Source organism: Rhodnius prolixus, unplaced genomic scaffold (assembly GCF_049639745.1).
Source record: "Rhodnius prolixus isolate KJV_2025 unplaced genomic scaffold, Rpr scaffold_3, whole genome shotgun sequence".
Taxonomy (NCBI): domain Eukaryota; kingdom Metazoa; phylum Arthropoda; class Insecta; order Hemiptera; family Reduviidae; genus Rhodnius; species Rhodnius prolixus.
The window spans coordinates 42,530,436-42,557,973 of record NW_027411603.1 but is presented as its reverse complement, the minus strand read 5'-3'; the positions used below and the strand labels follow the sequence as shown (position 1 = coordinate 42,557,973).

Genomic DNA, 27,538 nt, shown 5'->3' with positions numbered 1-27,538 from the left:
ACAAATACAAAATTTGTTACGTACAATTTTGGTTTTTATTTGTAAACAGTTCTCACAGTTAGCAATGAATGATTACAACCGTGGCCGAATCTACCTTAAAGACCTCGCTTGTCGTAAAGGTGTGCCCGTCCTAGAGAGTATATCCGATGCCGTCCAATATGCTGTAGATAGATGTATAGCTCTACCACATACCAGTACTAGGTAGTCCTTAAATTGAAAAATAGATAAAAAAAAAATGGAACATAACATCACTTCTATTGTGTATCTTTTCATACAAATGTTTGTGTAAGTTATTATTATTATTTTTAAAACTAATAGGCGAATAACTATGTACAATATTTTGAGAATTTGAAGAAGGTACTCCTAATGGATGGAAATTTTGCTGTGAATATATTTATTTTTTTAGATAGGCTTATTTTATTTTATTTTTATAAATGGAAAAAAGAAGAAAAAAGAAAAATATTAATTGTTTCATAGCTGATTTAACGTTTATAAACGCAATGTAATCTCATTAAGAAATTTGCCGCTGTTTATTTTATTAATTATTATTTAAAAGCTGTCTTGATAATTTGTTTTGTTTTATAATTCTACATCACACAAGTTTTGAATTATCTAGTTCTTTTTCAACAGAAGGAAGTGACAAATCTTTTTGTTTTTTAATTAAATCCTTAAGACCAGAAAATTTATGATTTATTAGGGGAACTCCTTTTTTTTCAGCCAGCTTGTTAAATAAGGTGTTTATTCTATTTGTATGGATAAGTTGATTATTTTTTATTTTCTTGTTAGGGATATGATACATTGTAATTGGGTGATCTGAGAACACCTCTGTGTGCTCCTAATTCTCCTGGAAAATTTGAAATTATTATTTATTGGAAGGTAATACATCACAGCTCTCTCCTTAATGCATCACATAATTGTGTTCACTTCTCTTTATTCTATATCCAGTTTATTGCATTACAGAACTTTCATTTTAAAAAAATAATTATTAAGAATCATTTGTGATATTTAAAAAAGTTCCCAAGAATCAATATTATCCTATTAAGCCTATTAAGAAAATTATTAATTCCAATTAAACATTTTCGTTTATATTTAAGTGATATGACGTTATGCGCTGCGCTGCCCTTAAACATCTAAGAAACATTTTTAAAAAATCTTATATCCATTCCCAAATAATGATGATGCATGTGGTAACTCTCACTTTTATCAGTAAAAACTCGGGATGCTATTTTATCTTTTTGAAGTTGATATCTCAAAGAATGTTTAAGGCCAACATAAAAATTAATTATTTTAATTATTTTTCAAGCAAGTGATGCGTCGTCAAAAGCTTTTATCAAGTTGTATAAATAATGAAAGTTCTCGTTTATTTTGTTGAAGGTTCAGATTTTCTTACTACCATAAATAAAATAAATACCATAAATTTTTTAATATTAAATAATTTATTACTGAACGATGATTGATTTTTTTTTTACTGATTTAGTAAAAGTATATAACTAGCTGGCTGTAAAAAAAGTATTTTTTTCTACACTATAACTTAATACCTCAACCTTTGCCAAATTTTGTTTAAAAGAAGAAAATTATGTACGATAAAGATGTAAATAATTCTTTAACATTGATTGAATCCTCTTCTAAATTCAGTTATATATATTGGTTCTGTAAAAGATTGTATATTTATGGTTTATAGAAAAAATTAAACATCACATTTAAATTATTCAACATTTAATTTCTATTTGCATTGATATTGCACATTGATGATGCACCAATGGATACAACTGATGTAATATAACGCAGTAAAATCGTGAAGTAATCTTGCACGCAAAGTTAAATATCTAAATATTAACGTGCTTTTAATTTAATTTATTTATCTAACCAATATTTTTCGTATGTTTTAGAATAAAGAGAAATATTTTTTTTACTTACTTATTATAAAATATGCCTCATAACTTATGAGGATAATTTTTTAGATTAAAAAAATAAATAAATTTACCCCTCTGTTAATTTATTAATTGTATAATTAGGTGTTTTGTTTTGTTTTATTTTTTTTTAAGTAAGAATGAATAAGAAACTAAGAAAGAATTTGTTAAGAGAAAATGAAAAAGGATTTAGCATGATATTGTGCAGAACCTAGATACGAAGACATCACGTTTAGAAAGACCAGATAAAAGTACCTGATATTTCTATTGAGAGAGATTTGCTTTGGCCGAGTAGTTATTGGTAACCGATGTATGGTAGTCAGTTTTTCTTTTCTTTTTTTCTTAATGCACTTCATATTTTGTACAAAGTTATTTTTGTTTAGTTTTCTTAATTTTTGTTTTATTACTACAATGGAAAAATAATTTTGTTCTATTTTTTTACGCATAACAAGACGCTCCTTAAGTTTTAAGAATTCAATACTCATAGTTATGTAATTTATTAAATTTTTATAGCAAATATTGTCTTTATATTTGTTAAGGGCAGTATCTCCTTTTTTTTTTATTTAATCCTATATATATATAAAATTACATTCAAACTGAAGTTACTAACGTATGTACTTAAATGTAATTGCATTTAATACCAATATTAATAATTATGTCTATTTTAATGAGCAGTACAGTTTTGTTGCATGGCAGAAATGCTTGAGTTTTTTTTTTTTTTTTGAAAATACTTTTGTCGAAAAATATATATCCAAATGTCTGAAATGTATTTTTAACTATAAACTAAAAAAAAAATATCTGTATGTGGAAGAATCGTCATTAGTTTTATTGCAGGGAAACACTTGTAAAACAAATTACTTCAGTTATTTTTGTCATGCTTCAATAAATAATTTAATAACTGCCTTTCTTAATCATTACAAACCGTTCCTAACGCAAACTATATCATTCATTTATTTGTGTTAAGAATTTTTTCAGTTTTTTATTTTATTTAATTCAGTATATTTTCCAGATTGCACTGTTTGTTCGAGAAATGTTTCTCTAAAACATGTCTAATTGATATTTTTCGATTACAAAAATAAATTTGAATTACTAATAAAAATATGTACCAATCTTTATTGAATATTAAAAATAAATTTTTCGATTATTTTAGTTTACAGTTAATCTGCGATAGATGGCTATCTGGTTCAAATGAAAATAAGTAATTTTTGTATTTATTTTTATTATGATTTTTTTATTCAGTCATTGCCTAATGTACTAAAATCAAACTAATAAGAACAGGAAGTATCCCTTTCAATTAGGACTTTATTGAGACGAATGGGGCTTTGAAGATATATAACAAGCTTAATTCTCCAAATCCATTATTAAAAATACGCAAGAGAATGATTATATTCGCATACAAATATCTAATTTTTATAGCCAGAATTGTAAATATTAGGAAAATTACGAATAATATCCTAGCTATATTTCGGAAAGTCTATAAGAGAGAGCATCTTGCTTTTCCATGACTACAGCTGTTACTCAAATCATACGAGGGTCGTTTGAAAAGTCCGTGCAAAAATAAAAACTATTTAATTTTTTGGGGTAAACCTTTTTTATTTTTCAACATAGTCTCCTTTTAGGCTTATACACTTCGTCCAACGCTGCTCTAGTTTGTTCATCCCTTCCGAATAATAGGATTTGTCCAAGTCTGAAAAATAGCCATTCGTTTCTGCAATCACCTCCTCGTTTGAATAAAATCTTTTTCCCGCCAGCCATTTCTTCATATTGGGGAACAAATAGTAGACCGAGGGAGCCAAGTCTGGAGAATAGGGGGGGTTGTGAAACGAGTTGGAACCCTATTTCCATTAATTTTGCGACCACAACTGCTGAGGTGTGTGAGCTGGTGCGTTGTCGTGATGGAAAAGGACTTTTTTGTGGGCCAATCGTGGGCGTTTTTCTTGCAGCTCGGTTTTCAAACGGTCCAATAACGATCAATAATATGCACCTGTAATAGTTTTACCCTTTTCCAGATAGTCGATGAGGATTATTCCTTGCGAATCCCAAAAGACAGTCGCCATAATCTTTCCGGCCGAAGGAACGGTCTTCGCCTTTTTTGGCGCCGATTCCCCCTTGGTAACCCATCGTTTAGATTGTTCTTTGGTCTCAGGAGTGTAGTGATGTATCCATGTTTCATCCACAGTGATGAAACGACGCTTAAAGTCCTGCGGATTCTTCTGGAACAGCTGCAAACCGTCCTTACACAATTTCGTTTTTGGTCAATCGCGGCACCCATCTTGCGGATAGCTTTGTCATGTCCAAATGTTGATGCAAAATATTATGTACCCGTTCATTCGAGATGCCCACAGCAATAGCAATCTCACGCACCTTCACTCTTCTGTCTTCCATCACCATATCATGGATTTGATCAATGATTTCTGGAGTAGTAACCTCAACAGGGCGTCCAGAACGTTCAGCGTCACTTGTGCCCATATGGCCACTCCGAAAATTTTGAAACCACTTATAAACTGTTCTAATCGAAGGTGCAGAGTCGCCATAATGTTTATCAAGCTTCTCTTTAGTCTCCTCAGGCGTTTTGCCTTTCATAAAGTAGTGTTTAATCAACACACGAAATTCTTTTTCGTCCATTTTTTGAAAGTCACTCGACTTCCTCGATTCAAACGAATGCCAAACACAAAGAAATAGACCGATCTGGCTGAAACTTGGTGTGTGTTCTTCCAAGAGATGCTACTAACTAAACATAACCTCGATACGCGCCAGTAGTGCTATCTCTCTGACTTTGCACGGACTTTTCAAACGACCCTCGTAATTAATACCCTGATTAACATTGCTTTTTACACTTCAATTCTGATCGCAAGCCAAGCTGCAGGAGAGAAATCGTTTATTGATATTAGTTTAATCTCTAATACTACTTATTTCCACGGGGCAGCATAGACTCCCTGCAGAAATATAAGTAGGCACCAAAAACAAAATGAATCGGTTCACTTTCTGTCATCTTCATCAGTTTGCATTTAATGCTACCAAAAGACGTATGCTTTTAGTACGAATTTCCACTAAGGAAGTTAACACATTATTAAATTACAATTTTTGGAATTCCTGTAGTTACAAGGTCTTGATAATTCTTATTTATTTAAATGCTTTAGTTTATAAATGTGCTGACACAAGAATCACTTGTTAGTTGTATAGACTTTATGATTGTTGCAGCATCTATATAAAATAATACCATATCGTCCAAAAAAAACCGTGTTTTACGAAAAAATTGGTGAATCGTTCGTTAGATGAGGCGCAGTAACTGGTTTATTCGAAGTAATCTCTTGTTCGTGATTTTTACAGTGTTTCAGATGTCATCTAGATTGTCGAGTACTTTTAGTCTGTAAATGGGCTTATTTTATACTTCTGTAAAATATAGCTTGTGTTTTTTCTTTTTTATTCTGGGGATATCCTAGTGGGGACATGTACTCCTCGATCAGATATTTTATCTACCTCAAGATCTTAATCTATTATTTGAATTATTTTCCTTGGAAAATTCGTTTAAGGGTGTTCTGGGGGGTGCGGTTCATCCCCTAATTGCCTTTGGTGGGGGCAATGCCAATTTGGTTTAATAAATTGCTTTATACAAGCTATCTGCAAATCCATTTGGTATGAATTAAATTTTATTCAAAAATTTAGTTTGTAAAAAATTTAAGAAGAGTTAGAACCTCGAGAATAGTAGAAACAAAATCGGGTTCGTTTGCCCGCCAATTTTTTTTTTTTAAATTGAACTCAAGCATTAGAACTTAGACGAGATGCACTAAGTTTAAAATGTGGATTGTAAATTAATTATTTTTACATAGGCTGAGGAAACTAGGTTATCTAAGAGCTATCTGGAGGGCAAAGATAGCCATGAACTCAGAACTCCATTTGCCTGGAGCAGTTATTTGGGGAAACCTGTTTGAGAATGAAAATAGAAAATCAGGCAACTTCAGTTTTGTAAGTTAAAAAAAAAAAAAAAAACGAAATATTTATTTCTCCGAAACATTTCTCTCAAACGTGTTAAAAATATTTTGCAAGATACATTTCTTTATTAGAAAAATACAGATTTTTTAAAAAAGAATTTTTGGCATTGACGCTATAAAAAAGGGTAAGTAAGAAATCCTAGAAACAAATCATTAAAGAAAAAAATTAAAAATTTCTAATTATCTTCAAATTATATTATTATTTAAAATTAAACCAATGCAGCACTTTCAAGGAGAACTTTCCATAAGCGAATGTTAGTTACACATTAAGGAAGATTATTATGAATCAAAATTAATTATTTTTTATTTAATTATAGTTTTAAATTCAAGATTAATATTCTAGTGAATATCGTAAAAAGTAATTAGATCAATTTCGTCTACTTTTTAAAAACGAGAATTCTCTAGATGAAATGCTTGATTTAATGCTGAGTAATTTTTCCTTTGGGCGGACCCCACACACCGAACGAATACCCAGTAGTATTCGATGAGATTTTCAGGATGATAGTTCTTTATATGGGAAAGTTAACAAATTTAAAAACCTCTCATTCAATACGCAGCAGAAACAGTACTCTTTTTATAATAAAAATCAATTTTATTTTGAGAGGTAACACTATTGCTTTGTAAATAATACATAGTACTAATTAATCAGTGTTGCCCTCTAATTTTTACGTTTGATACTTTCTGTAGGACTTTTTTTTTCAGTTGGATACCCTGGTTTATAAAAGCCGCATATGTTTCCTGTTGTTCTGTTTGTTGATCGAAGGTCAGTGGCACGGTCGTAAGTAAATATTTTGAAATGAATAAAGTGATGAAAAATGTAAGTCAATTAATTCTATTATCTGTTTAGAACTAGTCTTAAAGTTAGTGGGTAGCTTACCATACCTAGTTAAATGAAAAAACATGGACAAGAAATCATCATCTGTACCCGTTGTGTATAGGAGAGACCCCAATCGACTCCTTTACATTATCAAGTTAGTTAAGTTTTATGTACCATAATTCGTCTTCTCTACATGATAAATTCAGGATTCTACTAGGTTAGTAACAAATATACATTGTTTTATAGGATACAATTGAGCTGTCATTAAGCTTTGATAATGTAATCATTGAGTGATAAAATAGGCTAATCGACTAATAACAAATAAATTATTTTTTTTTAAACTTGAGACTTATTAGAAACCTGGAAGCATCTTTCCTTTTAATTGAAGATTTATACCTTTGCAAATTATGTCATGACCCAAATTTTATACTCCATAAACAATCACGAGTTTCCACTTCATAAATGTTTCTTTTAAGTCTAAAGTTACAGGTTTTTTTTCAGTGCCTTATTCTATTACTATTTATTTGTGCTTTGAATTTATTGTTATTTCTGAATTGCTATATTGGACAAAGTTGTATTATGGTCAATTGTTCATAACATAACTGTTTTATTTTGCCGCTGTACGTGTTACAGGTAACTCTGTGTAAGTCTTATCTAGTGAAAGGAGATAACGACTTCTTGTCATGTAGACTTAACACTGCGAACAACAATGAAACATAGAAGATGATGGATGAGAGGAACGGGGATTGTTTTGACCACCATGCAGATTTATTTGCTCCTTTAAGTGTTTCTGACTCCGAACAGGACTGTTTAAAGGAATTTTTACTTGAGCCAACACAACCTATTGCCCCTAGGCCTGAGTTGCCTCTTGCACCTCAACCGGTGGTGCAAGACCTGCAATGGAATAATGGCCAAATCTCATATCCACCATCAGCATGCAGTGTCGATCCATACTTGGAAGTACCGGGAAACCACCACAATTCGTACCTGCCAGATTTAGATCAAGTACCTGTTACTAATGGAGAATGTTGGAGTCCTGCTACATTCACTGCCAGTGCCAGTGAAAGAACAGTTAGTAGTGATTGTGTCAGTTCGGAAACTATGTGTTCGCCTAGTGAAGGGACGGGTGATAGCCCATCTCCCTATAAACCTTGTACTAGTGTTGATGAACCTCAGAAAAAAAGAGGTAGAAAAAGAAAAGGAGGTACATCATCCAAGGGAAGACAAAATGCCGCCGTTACCAGCCAATTCGTATATCAATCTCAAATTTCTCCAGATCAAAATGGAATAAAGATCAGAATCAAGAAATCGTTAACTGAAATTCCACAGAAAGCTAGGAAGAAAAAACAAAAAGAAGTTGTTGAGAATGATTATGAAGAACCCTTAGAGCAAAGTGGTTGGGGATATAAAATTCCACCGGGAATTTTGCACAACATATTTAAAATGGTTACAAGGACCGAAGGATGTGTTCCATTTCTCGTCAGGTTTGTTTGAATACATTTTCATTCTAAATGCTGTTATATTAGAAAACGTTTTTTCTAATAGTAATTTAACATGTTTTATTTAGGGTATCTCGGGTGTGCCGGTTGTGGAGAGAAGTTGCTATATCACCAAGACTTTGGCAGCATGTTAATCTCGCCACATTTTGGGTTAAAGACAGAGCCAAAAATGATCTCAAATTTCGGTGGCTGTGTGAAAATAGACTTGCGCTTGTCCATGACCTCAATATAGGTACACAAAATTTAATATCCACCAATTTTTTTAAGATTGTTTTTGAATGTTATTTATTTATTTTATAGTTGTTGGCAGATAAAATATCTTTTTTCATTTCCACTTTTCCCACTTACATGAAGTGATCTTTAGAATGAATTTTATTAAATTTAACAGGACACCCAAAATAGACGCTATACCAGTTTGTTACCTGCAGGTTTATTCACTTATGTTCTAATAGAAGTTGGAAAGATTTAAGATATACGAGTATCTCTTAAAGGAGAATCGAGCGTGACGTTTATTCGCTCTTCTCTACTTTTGAGCTTTAAAAATTAACATTCAGTGGTATGTGGTGATTAACATAAGCTAGGATGGAAAAAGTGGCAAGATTTATTTTCACCTAGTTTTACAGAGGCTCAATTATCCATATTTTTTTTTTACTTTCGTTATAGATTCAATTGCTTGTTGTTTTAGGATACCTCAACATCAACTTCTTATTTTATTACATTTTACGTTCACCTTAACTTGCTGTTAGAATATATAGTACCTTTCTGCTTTTCCTAATAGAGATTAGGAATCTCGAGTACAAATTTTAAAAGTTGAATAATTTTTCGACTTGATTTTTCTCTGGTTGGAATAGTAATTTTGCAGCGAACAAAAAGGAGGAAAAATGGTGAATGAGTTATTTTAAAATAGCTTAATCTTTAAAAAAAGATATTTTATTTAAACTTTTTATTATTCTACCTTATTATTAACTTTATTTTATTTTTAAGTTACCAGGTTTTTTAAAAGTAAAACGAGTTCAAACAAGATATAGAAACGATTAGATTACGTGCGATTTAGGGTTCTGTACCCCTCGTCAATAGAGGCTTATCGTACCAATCCTTTGTCATCTAGTAGGGAGAAATCTTTCTTTTAAAGCTGGATCTAGAATTTTTATTTACGTTGGTCTCCAAGTCCCGAGGATTCATATTTCTAACTAGCTGATTATATGAATGGAGTTGAATTTTTATTTAGTTATTACAAATCTTATGGTAAACCTATGAGTTTCATATTTTGCCAGCGGCTCTAGAATGAAATATAAATCCTAAAATTTCTTGAGAAATCCTCAAAAAAATACTGTTAAATCTTTTTACTTTGCTATTATTATTAGTAATTCTTTCAATAATTCATTTTAATAGGAAGAAAAAATAATGCTAATTTCTGTCATGATTTTTATTTTTGCCAAGCTTTCGATCAAGTGATTCGGTCATTTTCAGGGCTTATTATCTATCTCCTTAACAAAAACTTACAGTTTAAAATGGTTGATTAAACGCCAAAAGGTACACAAATCAGCAACTACCTAACATTTCATTAATTCTTCATTAATATTTAAGTAATTTTACTGCATTAATATTTTTTAGAATTTATTAGATGTCACAGACCCTTATGCTGGCCATTTTCGTCTACAAAATATATGTTCAAGTAGCTCTCTAGATTGACTGTAATATCTAGTTATTTATAATAATCAAACTGTTAATTACAGGTTAAAAAGAAAAACGTTATAAAAAATAAAAAAAAATTATGAGGCTAAAAAATTCAAAACCTTTTTTAAAAAATGCTTACACCAACATACATCAATGATTTTGTTTATTTTATTTATTTATTTTTATTTTTAAATAAAAATCGTCGGTTTACGTTCATTTTTCGATTAAAGTAATTGTTATTTTATGAAGTAGTCAAACGTTTATAACAACAGGTAATAATTATCTGGCTTTATCGCAAATAATATAGTTTTCCTCAGATAAATTTTCAATCTAGGTATTCTTTTCACAATGTTGTACACACATATGTAATATAAAATGAATAAGACATGCATATTTTTAGGACAGCTAATTATTCCAGTATTTTACTATAAGTAAAATTAGGGGGACTAAATTAAATTACAATTGAGAAATCAATAATTGTTGAATAATCTGCTTGTTATTAACTGTGTGTTATTTGTGCTCACGAATATTTCGGTAAGACGAATTCAAGACACATACAATCAAAAATTTTTTTGATTTGTAGTGCATTTATTACAAACAAAATATAAAGTAGATAGAAAAACTTGAAGCTATCTGCTCTCTCAAGTTCAGTTAGTTTTTAATGTTCAATTTGCGTGGATATCTTGTTCTAAGCCGACTTCTCTTCTATACTAAACAAAGAACTATTTACAATTCTTTTCGGCATTTGGCCCTTAATACTCTCTGTGTGTTCTAATCATTCAAGATGCCTAACAGACAGATTAAGAGTTGTATTTAAAATCTATAATATTTTTAACTTAAAAAGAAAGTTACCAAAGGAAATGGATATTTAGAATAAAAGAAAGAGGAGAATAGAGTATACAAACTGACAAAGATATTAAAAAAAATATTGTTGTACATTTAAGATTACAATAATAAAAAAAGTTCTAAGTTTCTTTGCAGTTTAAACATCTATAATTTATTATTTTGCCAATTGGAATTATTAACAATATGGCACTTTCTTCCTTTTAACCCATTACCTGCCATAGGCCCCATTTGGGGATCATAGTTTTTTTTAGGTTTTTCAGTCGGCAGAATTGATAGTTTTGATATTGTACCCTTCTAAAACGTTAAAAAACAGTGTGTAAACATTTTAAGTAAGTTTGCAATAACTAGAGTTTTTTTATAACTAAAAAATAACATTTTGAAGTTGTCAACACGCAAGGTGAGCGGTAAGAGTAATTATGACCGAGTTCACAATTTAAAAAAAATATCAACGAGTTCTAGTTTAAAACTTATTCTGCGTTTAATATGTGCCCTATATCTTTAACTTTTGGAACATATAGTTTTCTTCCCAAATGAAGCCTTTTGTTTCGAGTTTTGACCTTTTATTTAGTGATCCCCATTTGGGGATTATGGCTGATAGAGGTACATTTTTTGTGAAATCAGTTTTTTTGTTTCTCCAGCTATGGGTTCAAAACAATTCACTTTGGGTGAACTTAGAATCAATAGAAAATGATCCCTATTTTCTAGAATAATTTCATGATGGAATTGAGGGCAGTAATGTTATCGACATCGTGGAGTTACCACCAGATTTAGTAGCTGCTCTGACTGATGACGAGGAGATTGATGAGTATGTCTTAGAATCTACACTTCCAAAGTACCTACCAGGACTTATCGAAATTTACACAAATCTTCCTAAAGAAGGTATCAATGAAGAATTACCTTGCCCGCCTAAAAAAGCTAAAAAATGTCACAAAAAAAAATAGCCTGTGAGGTCATCTTGAAAGAAAATTAAGTAAACTCTGAAGATAATAAGGTAATTTTAGAAAGAGAGGAAAAAAGAAAAAGTTCTTCAAGAGAAATTACCTGTACAGATGTTCGAAACACTGATGTCAGAAGACAATGCTGAAAGTTGTGAAAGAGAGTATATCTTTCGCTGCCAAAATTATCTTTATGAAATCCAGTTTTCTGTAGACTGCCTACTTAATTTTATTTAATTCCTACTGTTTATTGGATACCTTTCTCTTCCGCAAGAGCAGATATATTGGTACGAGGATGAAGATGTGATAAACTTAGGAAATGCAATGTAGGGATACATGTAGAATGTATGGGAAAGTGGCTCTCCTATTTTCAAAAATTTGATAATTCTTATTAATTTTTTTTAAACTTAATATTTTAAGCACTTAGGTTCATTCTTTTAATAATAAAATGATCTCTGTTGATGTATATACTTAGTTTTTACAAAAATCAAATGTTTTTAAAAAAATAATTTTTTGTACCTGTAGTTGCCATAATCCCCAAATGGGACTTTTCAAAGAAATTAATTTTTTTAATAAAATGAAATGTTTAAAAACTATTTATTTAATACTGGAGTTATTAAAAAACTATATTTTTTGAAAAAATAGTAAAATTTCTCAAAAAAAAATTTGGCAGTTAATGGGTTAATGTGTTTACAATGAGTAATTTATGCATTTACCCGTTTTCATTTTACTCCTTAAATAATTAATTTTACCCAAAATTTTTCAAATTTCTAAAGAAGTTCTCAAGTTTGTAATTTTACTATTGTCTGTCCCAAGATATAGACTATAAAAGTATACATTTAACACATTAATATTTTTTCAGATATATTTGGTGCAATTTTTGCAATTCAAAGCATATTTACATTTTGTTTAGTTTAAATAAGATGGAAATAAATATTCAATATTGACTTTCTCTTCGGGAAATCCCGTTTTGAGATTTTCTCTCTCTCTCTTCCCTCTTCGCTGGTGATAAATTTGAAACTAACTGGGAACTGAATCTATGTTAGTTAAGAGAAATTTTATTGGAACGCCGTCTAAGGGAGGCGTGCAGTTCTAGACCTCCAATCGCCTATTTCAATTAGAATTCTATTAGAATGTTGTCACAGATCTGTGATACTTGTTTTTCAAAAATAGTGTGTTAAGATTTCTCTGTCGACTGCACTTAGAGTACGCTCTTTGCGATACATGCACCTATTTGACAATAGTAATCAATAGAAAAATTCTTGTTTTGTGTCATTTCAAAGATCATATCTTTGATAAAGTACTTTAGAATGTGTGTGTGTGTGTGTGTGTGTGTGTGTGATGGAACAATTTTTATTTTCCTAAAAACCTTCGTGTTGCTATTCTCTGTCAATCATTTTCTCTATATCCAAAAAACTTACTCAGCAGAGTTCTTTCCTTTCTTACGCTTTGACGATTAATCAACAACTTTTGGTATGATGTGTTTTTGAAGCCCTCGTCAAAAGGAACTAGTGTAAGGTAATTACTGTAGCTAGGGGATTATTTTATTTAGTTGACTGAGCCGAGGACACTCCGATTATTATAATAATTAAAACCTTAATAAGCGGATACATCAGAGTAAAAACTTTTTCTATATCGTTTTAAAGCTATACCTCAAACATTTTCAAATTATATAATAATTCGTTACAAATAATTTTTATTTTCTATCTGATTATATTTTTTAAACTTAAAACCACACAAAAAAGTAACACGCTAATTTAGAAAGAGGCAACGATTCGCATGTTATTCTCATTTTATAAACTCCCTGTCACTCCTTCATTTGATTATTTCCTGGAAAACGTTTGTTTACACCAACCAAGAGCCTCAGTTTCTTCTTTTATTCAAACTATTTAACCAATCTCCAGCTCCAGGCGGACTAGTTTAAACCTTTCTGGAATCGTGAGTCCTGCAGCATCGTGCTTCATTACTTTCCTACGTTAATTTTTGAGGATATCCTTAACTAGACTACCAAAATTGTTATAACACTTTTAATTCAATTTGTATAATTTGAAACTTTACTTTGCTTCTTAAGTGTTGAATAGTTCACAAAATATTTAAACTGTTCTTCAAGTAAATAGTATGGAAATGAACTAAAGAAGTTTTTATGCGGCATTTTATTTTCAACAAATTACTATTATTATTTAAAAGCAAATTACACTTTCTCGAAATTTATTTCATCAAAATATAAAATTGTAGGTGGATGGGAATTTGATGGAATCCCGAGTATCTTAGATAAGATGGCATCATCATGTGGTGAATTGAGAGGATTGAGTCTGACTGGATGGCAGGGATTGAGTTCCGAACATGTTAAGTTCCTTATTTCGCATTGCCCTAAATTACAGCGGCTCGATCTCTCAGGCATAAACGTAAGTTGTAATCTTTTTTTTATTTATTCATTCAGTCTTGTTAAAAATATTTATTTTTATTTTTTCATAAATTATAGCCTGAAATGGGAAATCCTAAAAGTGCGGTTTCCATGTTGTCACTGGTTAATTTGGCTCAAGAAATGGGCGAACGACTTACTCAGCTGGTCATTTCAGACAACAAATTGTCCGGAATACCGCAAATAATATCTGCCATAGCGGTAAGTTTTTGAAATGTAGACATTTTATTTAAATGTTTAAGATTATATCAATCAATATTATGGAGCATAGAACAAAAGTTCTACTGATTATAAATAATTATGTACTCCTATGAAAATTAATAAAGTAATTTATTTATAGGCTACTTGCCCAAATTTACAAGTCTTAGATTTATCTAATGTAAGGACTGTAAGCCACACTACTGCACAACTTCACGTTGAAAAACTTCAACAAGGTTGTCCTAATTTGAGGGTGCTTAGGATAACTCACAGTGAATTAGTTCTGTCTACAGTGTCTTTGAAAGAGCAGGTATTTTTGTTAAGATTTACACTGAATTATTATATTGTAAAAAGACTTAGATGAAGATATTAATTAAGCGTAAGCAATCTTTAAATAGCCAAAATAAGAATTTAGCTGAAAAATTATATTACGTTTCCTTCTTGCTTCCTAGAGGAAGTTTTATGATCGCGATGAGATTTACAATGTTAAAATAGAAGTTTTAAAAATTTGAACAACATAATTTAGAACTAAAAACCGCAGGGAGCTCAAACTTCATCTTTAATATTTGTTTTCAGAGTCTTTCAGAAGGATTTCCTCACTTAGAAGAACTCAGTGTGGCGGGCGTTGAATCTACTATGCCGGTGATCGATGATGATGCCCTGCTGAGAATTCTTAAAAGTTCTCATAAACTTCGATTACTTGATGTTAGAGGTTGTTCAAGAGTGACAGATTCTTCACTTGTCCGAGTACCCGCTTGGGATTTAGAACATCTCTTTCTCTCTGGTATGTTGATTGTTATATATAGTGACGCAAAATTATGAATACTTGGAAGTTTCTATTTGGACATGGACTTTTAGGAATTAAATAAAATATTTACAATTCTTAATTTGGAGAAAATTATTTTGCTGAAAATGCAAATTTAATTAACAGATCTTTTTTATGTGTGATTATTAATTTCTTTTCCTCAGGTATAGATACTGCTATCGTTCAAATTTAAGTTTTCATCGGAAGTTTAAGGTTCCTTGAGTATGGAAAAGTGTTAGCACGGTCTCTCTTTCCCCCTCCCTTCCGGTTTCTGTTAACCAAGTATTTTTGAAAAAATGCAGTTTTAAAATTTTTTTCAATTATAACCACAATGTATTAAAAGAATTTCATGAGAGCGTTCCCATATATATATTCTTTTTAAAGACAATAATAATTATCACAAACAAAGAAAGATTATTGCCAATTTCGATCATTTTTTTATTATTTTATGCCAAGCTTTCGTCCTAGAGACTTGTACATCTTCAAGGCTTATGTGTGTAGACAAGTATAGTATTTTTACATTTGTTTTTTACATTAAAAAGGTTAGTTTTCCTTCAGTTCTAACTGTTTAGGTTCTCACATTAATAAAAAATAATGACAAATTAACAATAATCTTTCTTCTTTTTGGATTAAAAGATTCAGTCACCAAAGATTGTATTACAAATATTTTTATATACATTCAGGATGCTATGTAACGCGCATAAATGATTCTGGCTTGGAATTAATCTGCCAGAAATGGGCCCACAGTCTTGTAGAAGTGGATCTTGCGTGGAGTACTGCTACAGGACCCCTTGATGCAGCAGTTACTGCACTTGCTCATCATTCCGATAAATCACCTCTCAGGTAAACTGTTAATAAGTATATAAAGATATTCTTATTTTCTGTACATCTTGTGCAGAACGGTAATAGTTCCCAAAATTAAAAGTTATGTTTTAAAGCAAAATATTCAAAAAGTTGGGTTTTATTTATGATTGTTGGACTATACATAAACAGCTTTTAGTAGATCAGTTGAAACGGTCATTTTATTTTTGCTATTGAAGTTTCTTTGTTTCCTTGTGATGTACTCTCTAACTGCGAGTACTTTTTCGTCGCTCTATCATCATTCCTAAAGTGCATTTGTTAGAAGTGCCTTGTTCATATGTTCATATATATTTGTCTGCGTCTTTTGCATTGCATCCATTGTGTAGATCTATTGTATACCCTTTACTAGATCCAATCAACCCTTATAGAGCCTAATTAGAACAATGAAAACAATTACCCAGATAGGTACTCTAGGTAATTTCTAGGAGGGGACGTGAAAGGCGTGGTAGTTTTGGTTAACTATCACTGGATCCAACTTACTTTCTGTTTCATAGCCCTCTTCTAAGAGGGGGTTCTAGGTACGATATATTCCTTCCCAATACATTTAATCTCGCCAGGAAGCCCCAGATAGGCCGGGAAGTCGGCAGATAACTACTCTCAGGTACCAATCCCATCACTTCATAGATGTTCTGAAGATCCAGGGAACCAGGCTCTCCATTGAAGTTCAGGATCGAAGGGAAGCACTAGTCAGCCTCGATCAAGATAGTTAGATAACTAGTCTCATGCAGCTTTCCGCACAATTCCCTTCCCAGATATTTATTCCAAAGATGGCACTTCAAAATAGAAAGCTTAGAGAATTTAAGGAGGGCATGCATCTCTCCAATTATGGTAACTACTCAGTTTCTCCAGAAATATACCCGAAAGCGAAAAACCGGCCGATTGGGATAGCCTCTGTGGTATTTGTATGCATTTAGTATCACCATCTTGTTTGTCTCTTATATAATCTAAAAAGTACAAGGTTTAAGAGATTATGCCGTAAATCGTAGTGTACTAAGTTTTTAAAATTATTATAATTATTTGCAAATGAAATAAATGAGTCATTTAGGTATTGAACCACATTGACTTTCTTAAATTAATCGTTTGAAAAATATAGATAAATTCATTGAAATTAATCACTTTCCTTTGGTTTGCTGAAATGTTAGAAAATTTGCACCCCGCTTTCTTGTGGATAGTAATAAAAAGGATTAAAAACTCATTGCAAGCTTAAAGTGCATAAAAATCAGGTTTGTCTGGAAAAGTTATTTTTGATATACATACAAGTAATGTATTTTGTATCTTTGATTAAGGAATGACAATGGCACCTGGAGTTTTCAGTGTGCTGTCGGCGACTGGTCTGTATTTTCGCATTTCTCATAATATTTGTTTATAAGATTAAGCCTTTTAGTGTTGCCTGAGGAAAAGCGTTATAGCTTGGGAATAGATTCAGGTTTGCTAGCTTTGATTGAAGTCATTCTAGGTATTGAATAAATAAATTTAAAAAAAAAATGCTGTTACGTTTCGTTTAAATAAAAAAAAGTCTTTGGTTGTTTATATTTTTTAATATAAAAATTCTCTTTTTTTTTCTTTATCTAGAGTGCTCAATTTGTGTGGATCTTCAGTAAGTTTGGAACCTGTGAAAGCTGTGCTTACACAATGTCCGCTACTAACATCACTCAATCTTTCTTCTTGTCGCGCAATGCCTCGTGGAATCAAACGATTGTATGAAGGATATAATCTCAACACTCTTCGAGACACAATATTAAAAGAACAAGCCGCTTCTGACGAGTAAAAAAAACTCAAGTAAATAAATAAAAAATGATTTTTTTTTCTTAGATTTAGTACATGGAATTTATTTCATAAGAGATATGCCACATAAAACAACTTCTTAAGTTTTGTTTAATAATAAATTATATGAAAGTAAGTTTGAATCACTTCAGTTATATTGAACATTGAAAACTGGAAATAATTCATGTTGATTGTTATTATTTTACTAATTTATTTGAAATTGTGTCTGCCACACAAAAAAAAAAGAGATACAGTGAAACTTTTTTTTTATAGTGGACACCCATCGAATATACAAAACTTATCTTTAATCAGAGATTGCCTCCTCCGCGTTAAAAGTAAGAAATGCCATTTTTATTTGGCTAAAAAAAAGAGATTTTTTTAGAGAAAATTAAGTCCATAAAGAATGAAAGTTTCGTAATTTGGCTTTTGGAATTTAACTCGCATCACTTCATGCCAAAGAAAGTTAGGTTTTTGTTTTGAGCTATTATGGGAACGTGAAGCCAAAAAACTTCTAGATTCTTCTATGAATGAAACGAACTGCTTGTGAGTATTTCCTTCATTAATGGATTTTAAAATACATTTTTTTTTGTTTTTTCAAAAATTCTAATGATTTTCTGAAATGAATGACCTTCAAAATCTGTTATTTATTGTATATTTAGTATATATGCTAAGTATTGTATCCTTGAAAAATGAGCTGTGAGGATTATATTTTTTTAAATATAATCAGGAATTTTAAGAGCAGTGACGAAGAATTGCCAATCTTTTATTTGGTTAAGAAAGCGGACAGAGGAGACGCAGCGGGTTCGTAATGAATAAAATTTTTGTGTAAATTTTAGTTCGATTGTCAGACCAGTATGTATATATATATCACAGTGCTGAAAAAGATAGTTTCTTTTCAGATTATTGTATTGCTACTTTTTTTAAGGATGGTACAAGAACGATTGCAACTTTAATTTGTTATTTGCAATATGAAGACATTTTTTTTTGACAATCAGTCGCTACCACGCATTTTCCCCAGTTACCCTTGTTCGGAAATATCAGCTTTGAGAGCGTTATTTTGAGTGAGCTACATTTTTTTGGAATGCCTGTTGTTAGAGAAATTTTTAAATTGATTTTGTCTGAATGCATGAAATATTCTTTAAGCGTTCATAACAAGTAAAAGTGCCCGTTAATAGAAGTTTCACTGTGGTTAATATAGAATTGTAAAATGATGGGAATCTTTTTTTAAAAAATGAAATAGTTTGTATTGATACAGTGCAAACAAGAGATTTTAATTGTGGAAGCGCTAAAATTTTCAATCATTTAGAACCATTTCTCCACCCACATTTAGTCCTTTCTTTATCTATTACTTGATATTAATTAAATTTTAAAAAAACAAGTGAAATTATTCTTGTTTTAATATGTAAATAGTAAAAAAACAAAACAAAAAATGGTTTAATAATAAAAAAAAAAACATTAAATCACACAAATAACACAATCATGTTGTGACATCGTTCTAAGTGATGGCAACATATTGTAAAGTTATTGTAATAATATATTTTTAGGACATTTGAATTCACACTAATAACATAGTTATTGTAAGTTTTTATTAAAAAAATTTATCGTTGAATCAGTTTTTTTTATTTGTTTAAAAGAAAAACAGAGAAAACTAATTTAAAATAACTTAGTTGCCTCCCATACAATTTTTCAAAGATGTACCTATAATTTTTTTTTTGTTTATATTTGTATTTATTTATTTTTTAATATTATTAAGATCATTTTATTGTTATTGTTTATGTACAAATAGTGAAAGGGGGAAAAAAAATTGCGTGTAATTTTTTTGTTTGAATTTCGTTGTATATTACTTGTTTGTTCGTATACATATAAATGTATGTAAGGGTTTACATTTATTAATATGAATATGAAACGTACTTTTTATGATATTTTTTTTTTTTTGTATGAACTTCTAACATTACCTAAAAGTGTAATTACGATCATTAACTTTTATTGTACATTTCAGTGCATTATTAACAATATATTGTTCTGCAAATAAGTACTCTCACTTTATTGGAAATAATGTTTTTTACATTATAACAAAATTTCTAATAGTATTTTATCAACACCAAATTATCGTTATAACTTTAACTGTAGATATTGATTCTCTGGACCACTTACAGAGTTAGTTTAGGAGTATATCTAAAATATTGACTACACAGAACTCTTTTCCTTTATAGGTTATACCTTGAAAGAGGTCGCAATTGTTTCCTCCTAATTCTATAACTTAATTTAGATGTGTTTCCATCTCTGACCTTTTTTTTGTTTAATTCATAAATATATTTTTTCATTCTTTTTCTGTCGCATCGACTGGGATGGTTAATGGCGCCAAGTATATTATTACTTCAAACAGATTGAGTAACTTTTTTTCATTATCTTAAATACTGTCTTATTATTATATAAATATTCATTTGTTAACTTGATTTTTTGGGTTCATTGGAAACTGGACTTCTGACTGATTAAAAAACAAAAACTTATTTAAAATTAGAAACGTATAGGTAAAAATTTATTAAAAAAATATGTATAATTTCAAGCATTGAAAAGTTCTTCATATTGCAAGTCGTATTTCGTAACTACGAAATTATATAAACAAATAGGTTTTTATTATAATTATTGTAATAATTATAATAATCAGTATTATTATTTAATATTTGTACAATTCAGGTTGCTCAGTAAACAACGCGATATCCTCCTACATAAAACAGCTTTAAAACACTCAACTATTTTATTTATTCTTAATATGTTTTCATTTTTTTCCGAAATCAAATGTTCAGGTACCAAATCAATTATTCCTAACGTGTAGAACCATTTCCGCGATTTCAGAGATTTTCTTCTTCTTTTCCTATGTTAGCTTAAAAATCGGCTCGTTTTTCTACTCTTTTCTAACTTTTCAAACTCACATCAACTTAGTCGAAGAAGTTACTTACTCAATGCTATCAAATAAATTAGTGCTGTGTTACAATTCGTAGGTTGCTGGATTTCAATCTAATTCTGGGTAGCTTTGATGGTCCTCTTGAAGATCTTGCATGGCGAAATATAATTCCAACTTCCACTTTTACTCTCCCCATGGACATTTCCTTTTCTCCAGTCTTTGTGTGCCCGATTTAAGCTAGATATTAAATGATTATTGAACACACAAGTTAGTCGTATTATTCAGTGGCACGCTTTCAACTGAAGTATTCTAGAATTTGTTCTTGGTATTTCTTTTGTACAACCAACCGTACATCTTATCAAATTTCGTACAAGGGCTATCATACCTTTCTGGTTTCAGATCTCCTCGAAAAGTGGTTAAAATTTATTTTTTTAAATTAATTAATATTTTTTTCCATTATCATCTTTAAAAGAGACACATAAATGTGTGTGGATAAGATGGTTTACCATCCTAATTTTCCACAAGTCGTGAGACTGACCTCAGTCAGTTGTAAAAATAGAACAAGAGATCCATAGAATATGTAGTAAGAACATAATTAAGAAGAGTACTCTAATAAATTAAAAATAAGGAAAATGCATTTAGATTTTCGAAAGATCCCCAAATTCAAAAAAAAAGATCAATAAAAAATTGTTTTGCCAAGTAATTATATTTATTCATTATTTTATTATTATTCTTTCGAATTAATAAATGGAAACCGGGCACAAATTATAGTGAATGTTCTTATAAATACAATTAATTTGTAATTAAGTAAGAACAAAATAACTATTTTTTGTTATTTTCTCTGATCCTAAATAGTATGTTTTCTTTTATCGCAAGAAGAAGTTTTTATTGTTAAAGCAAAAGGGATCATTTATAATTTTATTCAAGCCAGCTACATTCCAAAGTTAAATAGGACATACATAGGTAGTTTATTTGAAGTATTTTTCGTGGAAAAAAGGTAGTCTTACAAGTTTTGAATGTACAAATTTTTTTTTTTATACTTTTGAGTTAAGATTTTTGGACTATTTCGTACTTTATTTTATAGTAGGCGTTTCATTCAAAAGTATATATGCATCCGATTTTCTTTACTTACTCTTTTTTAAGTATGTGTGGATTTTTATTTTTTTATTTTAATACAAGTATATTTTTAATTCAGATGTTTTAACTTTAATGCTTAAAGAAATGATTTTTTTTAATAATATATTATTTTTGTTTGAATCAATCGAACGTTTTAAAAAATGGAGTGTGTAGAACTTAAAAAGCGACAAAAAAATTCTTAACTTTTTTTTTACTTAAAAATTTTTCAGATATACGGCACTAAATCTAGTTTTCCGAAATTTAAACTAACCCACCCATCCAGAGCAAATTTATAGAAGCAAATAATCATTTTTGACAATTTTAACATTGTTAAAAAGTTAAATTATTATTACAGTTTTATTTTATTATTATTTTTTTCTTAGCCCAGTTTGTACAGATATATAAATATATAAATATAATTTATATAAATAAAATAAATAACTGACTATAATAAATGTTTGTACAGAATCTCATTATTAAATTGTTTCAAATTTTATTAACCTGTAGAAAATTATTATATAAAATAAGAAATGAAATAAAAATAAGTAAATAAGGAGTATGGTACATAAGTAAATAATTGTGCTTTTCTTGTAAAATTGATTGTAAATATATAAATATTACATTTAGAAGAAAAAAAAGAGAGAAGAGATTTTGAGAATTCAATATTTTAATTTATTTTTTATGTACTAATAATTTTCTTCTATTTAAAATAATGTAAATTTATTTCTAATGTACTACAGTAGGGCACCAGTTATACAGTTTTTTTTTTATATTTATGTTGATAGGAAGGAGTAATCTTTATTTTTATTTTATTTTATTTTATTTTGTAGATAAAAAATCGTTCTTAACGCTCTTACAATTTTTTTTCACTCCCCATTGAATCTTTATTCTTTTTTACTTTATCGAAAATTTTTGTTTTATCAATTTTCTAATAAAAATTTTCACAATATTATTCTTAAGCATATTTTCAGATAATTATCTTAATTACTTTTAATGATTTATTATTTGGGTATGGAACCTCAATCTCAAATTCACTTAGCAAGTCCCTTGGGGATATGCTTTTCCCGAATACAAAACTTGAAATTGGCGAAAAAAAGGCACACTAATCTAAATTGTAAACTCGGTTTCTTCGGAACTCTCTTCCCTATCTTTAAACTCGACTGTTTATCTTGTGTACATTAGTGGTCCAACTAAGCGTGCCTAGTAAGCACACCGACCAAAAATCTGAAATAGAATTGAGGAAAATAAAGAATTTGGTCTTCCTGTTTCACCCTGTTTATAATAAACGTTTTAACTACTCTGTATAAAGCATTTCTTCTCTAAATCTTGGTTGAGTTAAAAATAAATATTTGTCAATAGCGTTATGTATGGTTTCTGTAAAGATTAACTTATGGTAACAAAATACTAAAACCATGCAGTGGAAAAAAGTAAGGTGAAGGTTTTTTTTTTTCAGCGAGGCATTAAAAAATAACTTCATTACTTCTTAACGTTTATTTGCTACTGTTATTTTTCAATTGGAGCTTCTTTAATGTTGAAACAACTGTACCAACAGAAGTTATGCTGTAACTTTCCTACAATAAATAAGCTCCTAATAAAGGCCACTCTTGGTAACAAACGAGTATAATGTATTCTCTTGTTACACTGTCCATCTGTGGATACTGAGCTATAAGAAGCTTCTAGGAAGAGAATATCTAGGGTCAGCAGCTCGATTCGAACCCGGGATCTTCACGTTGGAATCCAGTATAGGCCAACCTCAGAGTTAATTCCTTCCCTGAGTGTAAAATTATAATTTCTTGTTAATGCCTTTTCTCAGACATTGAGAATTTACCATAAAAAAAACCTTCTCCTTCCATAATAATTTAATGCTTTACTATCATTACAACAGCTAAAGCTGAAAGTGACCTTTATCCTTTTAATAATTATTTATTAAATATTGTTTTTATAAGAATGCAAGGTATACATTTATAATTAGTTAAATAAACACTTCTTTTAAATTTATTATGTTAATTAGATTTATTAATATTGGTATGTTTTCAGCTGCGAATTGGTGTATGCCCAACCTTTAAGTTAGGTTTGTAAAGTTAACGCTATTTCGTCAAGCGCGGATCGTTTAAGTAGGTGTCGTGGATGGGGGCGAAATTTGTTAGTAATATTTTATAATAGCAGTCAGTTACTGAAAAACTAACTGCTGCCCCTAAGTTCAGTTTTCTGCAAATCGGTGTGCTACTGACTACCAAGTGTCAAGAAAGGATACTTTCTGCCAAAAAGTACCAGGAATATATATATTTGCTATAACATTACTAGTAAGAACTTAACAGTGTTTTGCGCCACGAACAACTAAAAAAGTTCAATGATAAAACAAAGTGGCGATTTCAAAAGTGATCCCGGTCAATCTGAATAGCCTTAAAGAGTTGGGAAGGCTAAAGAAGATAAATATTGTTTTGTTAACTTGCGTTTTTATGTGTTTCTTAAAATGAAAATTATTAATTTTTGAAAAAAAGAACAATTTGCTTGAGAGAATAGTATTAAATTTCTATAATTAAAAATTTACCTGTAAAAGATGGAGACGTCAAAAATAATGAATACTGTAAAAAGATGCTTGTTTTAATATTCAATATTCCGTAACACAGAAACTTTGAGTACAATTATCATATTTACTAATTAAATGATAATATAGCAATAAAAAAACACTCCTTCATAGCTTCTACATATTTAAAGAAAATATATTGTAGTTGTTGAATTAAGTTACCTTTCAAACATTTTCCCGATATTATAGGTGCTCTACTGTGTGTAACAAAAACAGAAAATATTTAATTTTTTTTCTTTCTGTTAATATAAAAGTTTTGAAACAGTATACATTCTAAAAAAGAAATATATATACATATGTATCAATAAAAAAAAAAATCCTGATCATGAAAGATTCCAAATTTTGTATTTGAATGTTTGTGATACAGAAAAAGGACCTAATATATTTTTTTTTTAATTTTTATTTTAATGTGCCATTTTTATATTCAAAGTATAATTTGCCCTTAACTCTTTTATGGCTTTTAGCTGTTGATCTTTTTTTAGTTAATTTTTGATTGATTTTAATTATTTAATTTTTTAATTAAGTTATAGGGCAATTTAAACACACCAAGGAACAATTTTTTTCCCCTTAACATATTTCTCCTCTTCAAAGAAAAGGTTTTGAATACTTTTTAGTAATTTAGGCTTAATAAGGTTTAAAAAAACAAAAATAAAAAAAAGGAAAAAAATCCATGCACAGTAGATTTGTATTTATTATTTATATATATAAACGCTAATATATGAAAAGTATATAGTGAGTACATTTGGGTATGTTCGTATGTTATGTATAATTACTTTTTTTACGTAATATTACATATACATTTGTACGCACTTGTACATACTAGAATGTAATAAATGGTATTTGTTATTTTTAAATATTGAAAATATTTTTATTCACTTGTACCTAACCACTAGTAACTTAATTATTTTTGTTTTTTCTATAGCATTAACCAATCAACTTTTTGAGGGCTGAGAAAACAAACAAAATGTGGACCTTAAAAAATTTATCAGTTGTTTCCATGTGCCTAATATCGTCAATATATTGGTGGAAAAAAAAAGGAGGCGTCTTTTCAATATATGTCTTATCTGAAGCTACTTTCTCTATTTTGCAACTCCTTACAACTTGTTTCTTCTGTTTTTGGCGGAGATAAGTAAATCTTGAGGGTTACAGGGTTTTCTTTGCCTTCGAGATTGTCCTATTTTACCTTTCTTTCCACTAACAATTCTTTTTAGTCTCGTCAGCCGTTTCCATACTCTCACTTTATCTCTAGGTTTGGAAAGTAGTTCATTTTCTTGTCTCTACTCGTTCGAGGTATTGTAATTGAGGAAGAATTAGGTGAGTTTCGGTACAGACGTTATATCTGGAGGAATAAATAGTGATATTTCGGCCACATAAGCTAAACTAAAAGATAAATAAGAAGTCTATCCTCTTGCGGTATGGAAATCAAGATGAGCCAACTTGAGGAAATTATTTTACAAATATTTCTGAAAATCAAACTGAGCAATAGCTGTTCCGCTGTAAAGATTAAGGGTGTTGCTTTATGCCCCTAGGTTTTTTATTTTGAGCCTCTTTTGCAATACTTCTTTCACTAGAAAAAGCACAACTTTGGGATAAATTACATTAGGAAATTAACTACAGAACTAACCTAATTCAGTCAAAATTTTCAGAAAATTCCCTAAATAGTAAATTTGGTCTTGTTAAAAAAACACACTTAAGTTTTTATTGCAATCACTGGAAGAAATACTCGTAATTCAAAGTTGGATGAATACCTTGTTTTTTGGTTCATGAGAATTTTAACTATTTTAAAGTCACCGCAGAAGAAAAGGAGGTATATAATCTCCAGAATGTGTATTCCTAGAACAAACCCTTAGTTCATCCCAAGTAAATGTGGTATCTAAATCATTTGCAGGACTTCATTTTACGTGCTTTAACATTCACTGTTTAAAACTTATTTTACGACATAGGTCTGTTTAGTTCAAATTCATCATAGTAACTCTACCCAACACAGCTGTTACCTATTCACCTTTTGAAATCATCCACCACTACTCCCTTTTCGTTTATGCGGAAATATAATACCTGCAAAATAGATCTAAACAGGAAATTTAACTGTTGAGGTGATACATTAGAAGAATTTCTCCATTTATTCTTTGAATTTCATTGTTTATTTTGGTATCAGAGAAAAGTATAAAGACTGAATCTCTTTTATTTTTCTTTATGTTCTGTTGATTTTCCAATCTTCACAATGAAAACTACTCTAGTTTTATCTAAGACAAGTGCAGCAGCAAGAGCCCTTTGTGCAGATTTTATATTATTATAATGAAATTGATGTGCAATGTACTTTTTTCAATATATATTCTTACTGATTTGATTTTCAGGCGACCATTGACGATTCAGTCGGCTATATGGATTGTCAGAGGAGACAAGAGGATTAGAAAAAGTAGAGAAAGCACTATGGAACTTTTGATATTTTGTCTTGGCAATGGGATGTTAAGGTCGTTATGGTCGTAAGGATTACTTGCGTAGAAACAGGAGTCAACTATCTGTCGGAGTAGTTTTGATTGGAATGTGTGAACTGCCCGTATGTTTGCATTTCTGCTATGTCCACACGGTTTGAGGATAGCATTATGTATACATAACATATATAAAACGCTTGAATTCTATGTGCAATTTGGAACGTCGTCCAAGTAACCTGTAAAGTAGTTTCGCACTTTTTTTCAGTGATAGTCTCTTAAGTCTAGTATGTGGGTTTCCACGTTAGTCATAAACATTAGATTTTTCTCAGATTTCCTGGTAGAATAAGGTTTTAACTGTAATTGAAATTGTTTTTTGATTTTATCTGTCGTAGCGCGCATTTGTTAATCCCTGGCCGGTATCAAACTTTCGTTCAAGGTGGATTAATCAGTTTGGTGAAGAGATTTTGACTTTTTTTTGCTTTGGCTTTTATTGAACAACCATTCAACTCACATTATCGTCTCGCACTTAATTAATTTTAAAAGAGGGTTTTTGAAAGGTCATTTGGGTTTCATAATAAAATGCTTCTTCTGGAAACTCTACAGTAATTAATTGCGAAGAATTCACTTATTGCTAAAATTTTTAGTTGCTGGAAATCCGCAGAATTATTATTTTACCAAGAATCAAGCGAATTTGAGGAAGAGGAACTTGGCTGAATAAAATTCGGTTCATCTAACCCCAAATAACCATTTCCAATGAAAAATCAATTCTAGA

At 30.0% G+C, this 27,538-nt stretch overlaps 2 protein-coding genes across 24 annotated transcripts in view; both read left to right on the top strand.

Annotated features, from left to right (window-relative positions):
- The window catches only part of raw (NDT-like domain-containing protein raw), a 63,251-nt gene extending 60,441 nt beyond the window's left edge, over positions 1-2,810 (top strand). For all 20 annotated transcript variants that reach the window (XM_074125409.1, XM_074125416.1, XM_074125396.1 and 17 more), the window contains one exon: positions 50-2,810. In XM_074125409.1, coding sequence (XP_073981510.1) covers positions 50-205 — 156 coding nt within the window. In that variant the 3' untranslated portion in view covers positions 206-2,810. The remainder of the gene's footprint in view (positions 1-49) is intronic.
- A 3,733-nt stretch (positions 2,811-6,543) lies between these two features.
- On the top strand, positions 6,544-25,197 carry Fbl6 (F-box and leucine-rich repeat protein 6). 4 transcript variants are annotated; one of them, XM_074125376.1, is made up of 10 exons: positions 6,544-6,665; positions 6,750-6,873; positions 7,353-8,203; positions 8,287-8,450; positions 13,912-14,081; positions 14,159-14,299; positions 14,439-14,606; positions 14,873-15,080; positions 15,785-15,944; positions 17,535-25,197. In XM_074125376.1, the coding sequence occupies exons 3-10, from the start codon at positions 7,443-7,445 to the stop codon at positions 17,728-17,730; spliced, it is 1,968 nt and encodes a 655-aa protein (XP_073981477.1). In that variant the 5' UTR covers positions 6,544-6,665; positions 6,750-6,873; positions 7,353-7,442; the 3' UTR covers positions 17,731-25,197. The 4 variants fall into 4 exon arrangements, with proteins under 4 accessions (XP_073981477.1, XP_073981474.1, XP_073981476.1 ...); XM_074125373.1 differs by having other exon boundaries at positions 6,750-6,936; XM_074125375.1 differs by lacking the exon at positions 6,750-6,873 and having other exon boundaries at positions 6,599-6,719.
- The last annotated feature ends 2,341 nt before the right edge of the window (positions 25,198-27,538 follow it).

What these genes read in the sequence shown, in the direction of transcription:
- Fbl6 (XM_074125376.1), top strand. Translation starts at nt 7,443, where the DNA reads ATGATGGATGAGAGGAACGGGGATTGTTTTGACCACCATGCAGATTTA. An exon ending in AAATAATATCTGCCATAGCG is followed by an intron (nt 14,300 to 14,438) that starts GTAAGTTTTTGA and finishes ATTTATTTATAG; the next exon opens with GCTACTTGCCCAAATTTACA. An exon ending in AGAACATCTCTTTCTCTCTG is followed by an intron (nt 15,081 to 15,784) that starts GTATGTTGATTG and finishes ATATACATTCAG; the next exon opens with GATGCTATGTAACGCGCATA.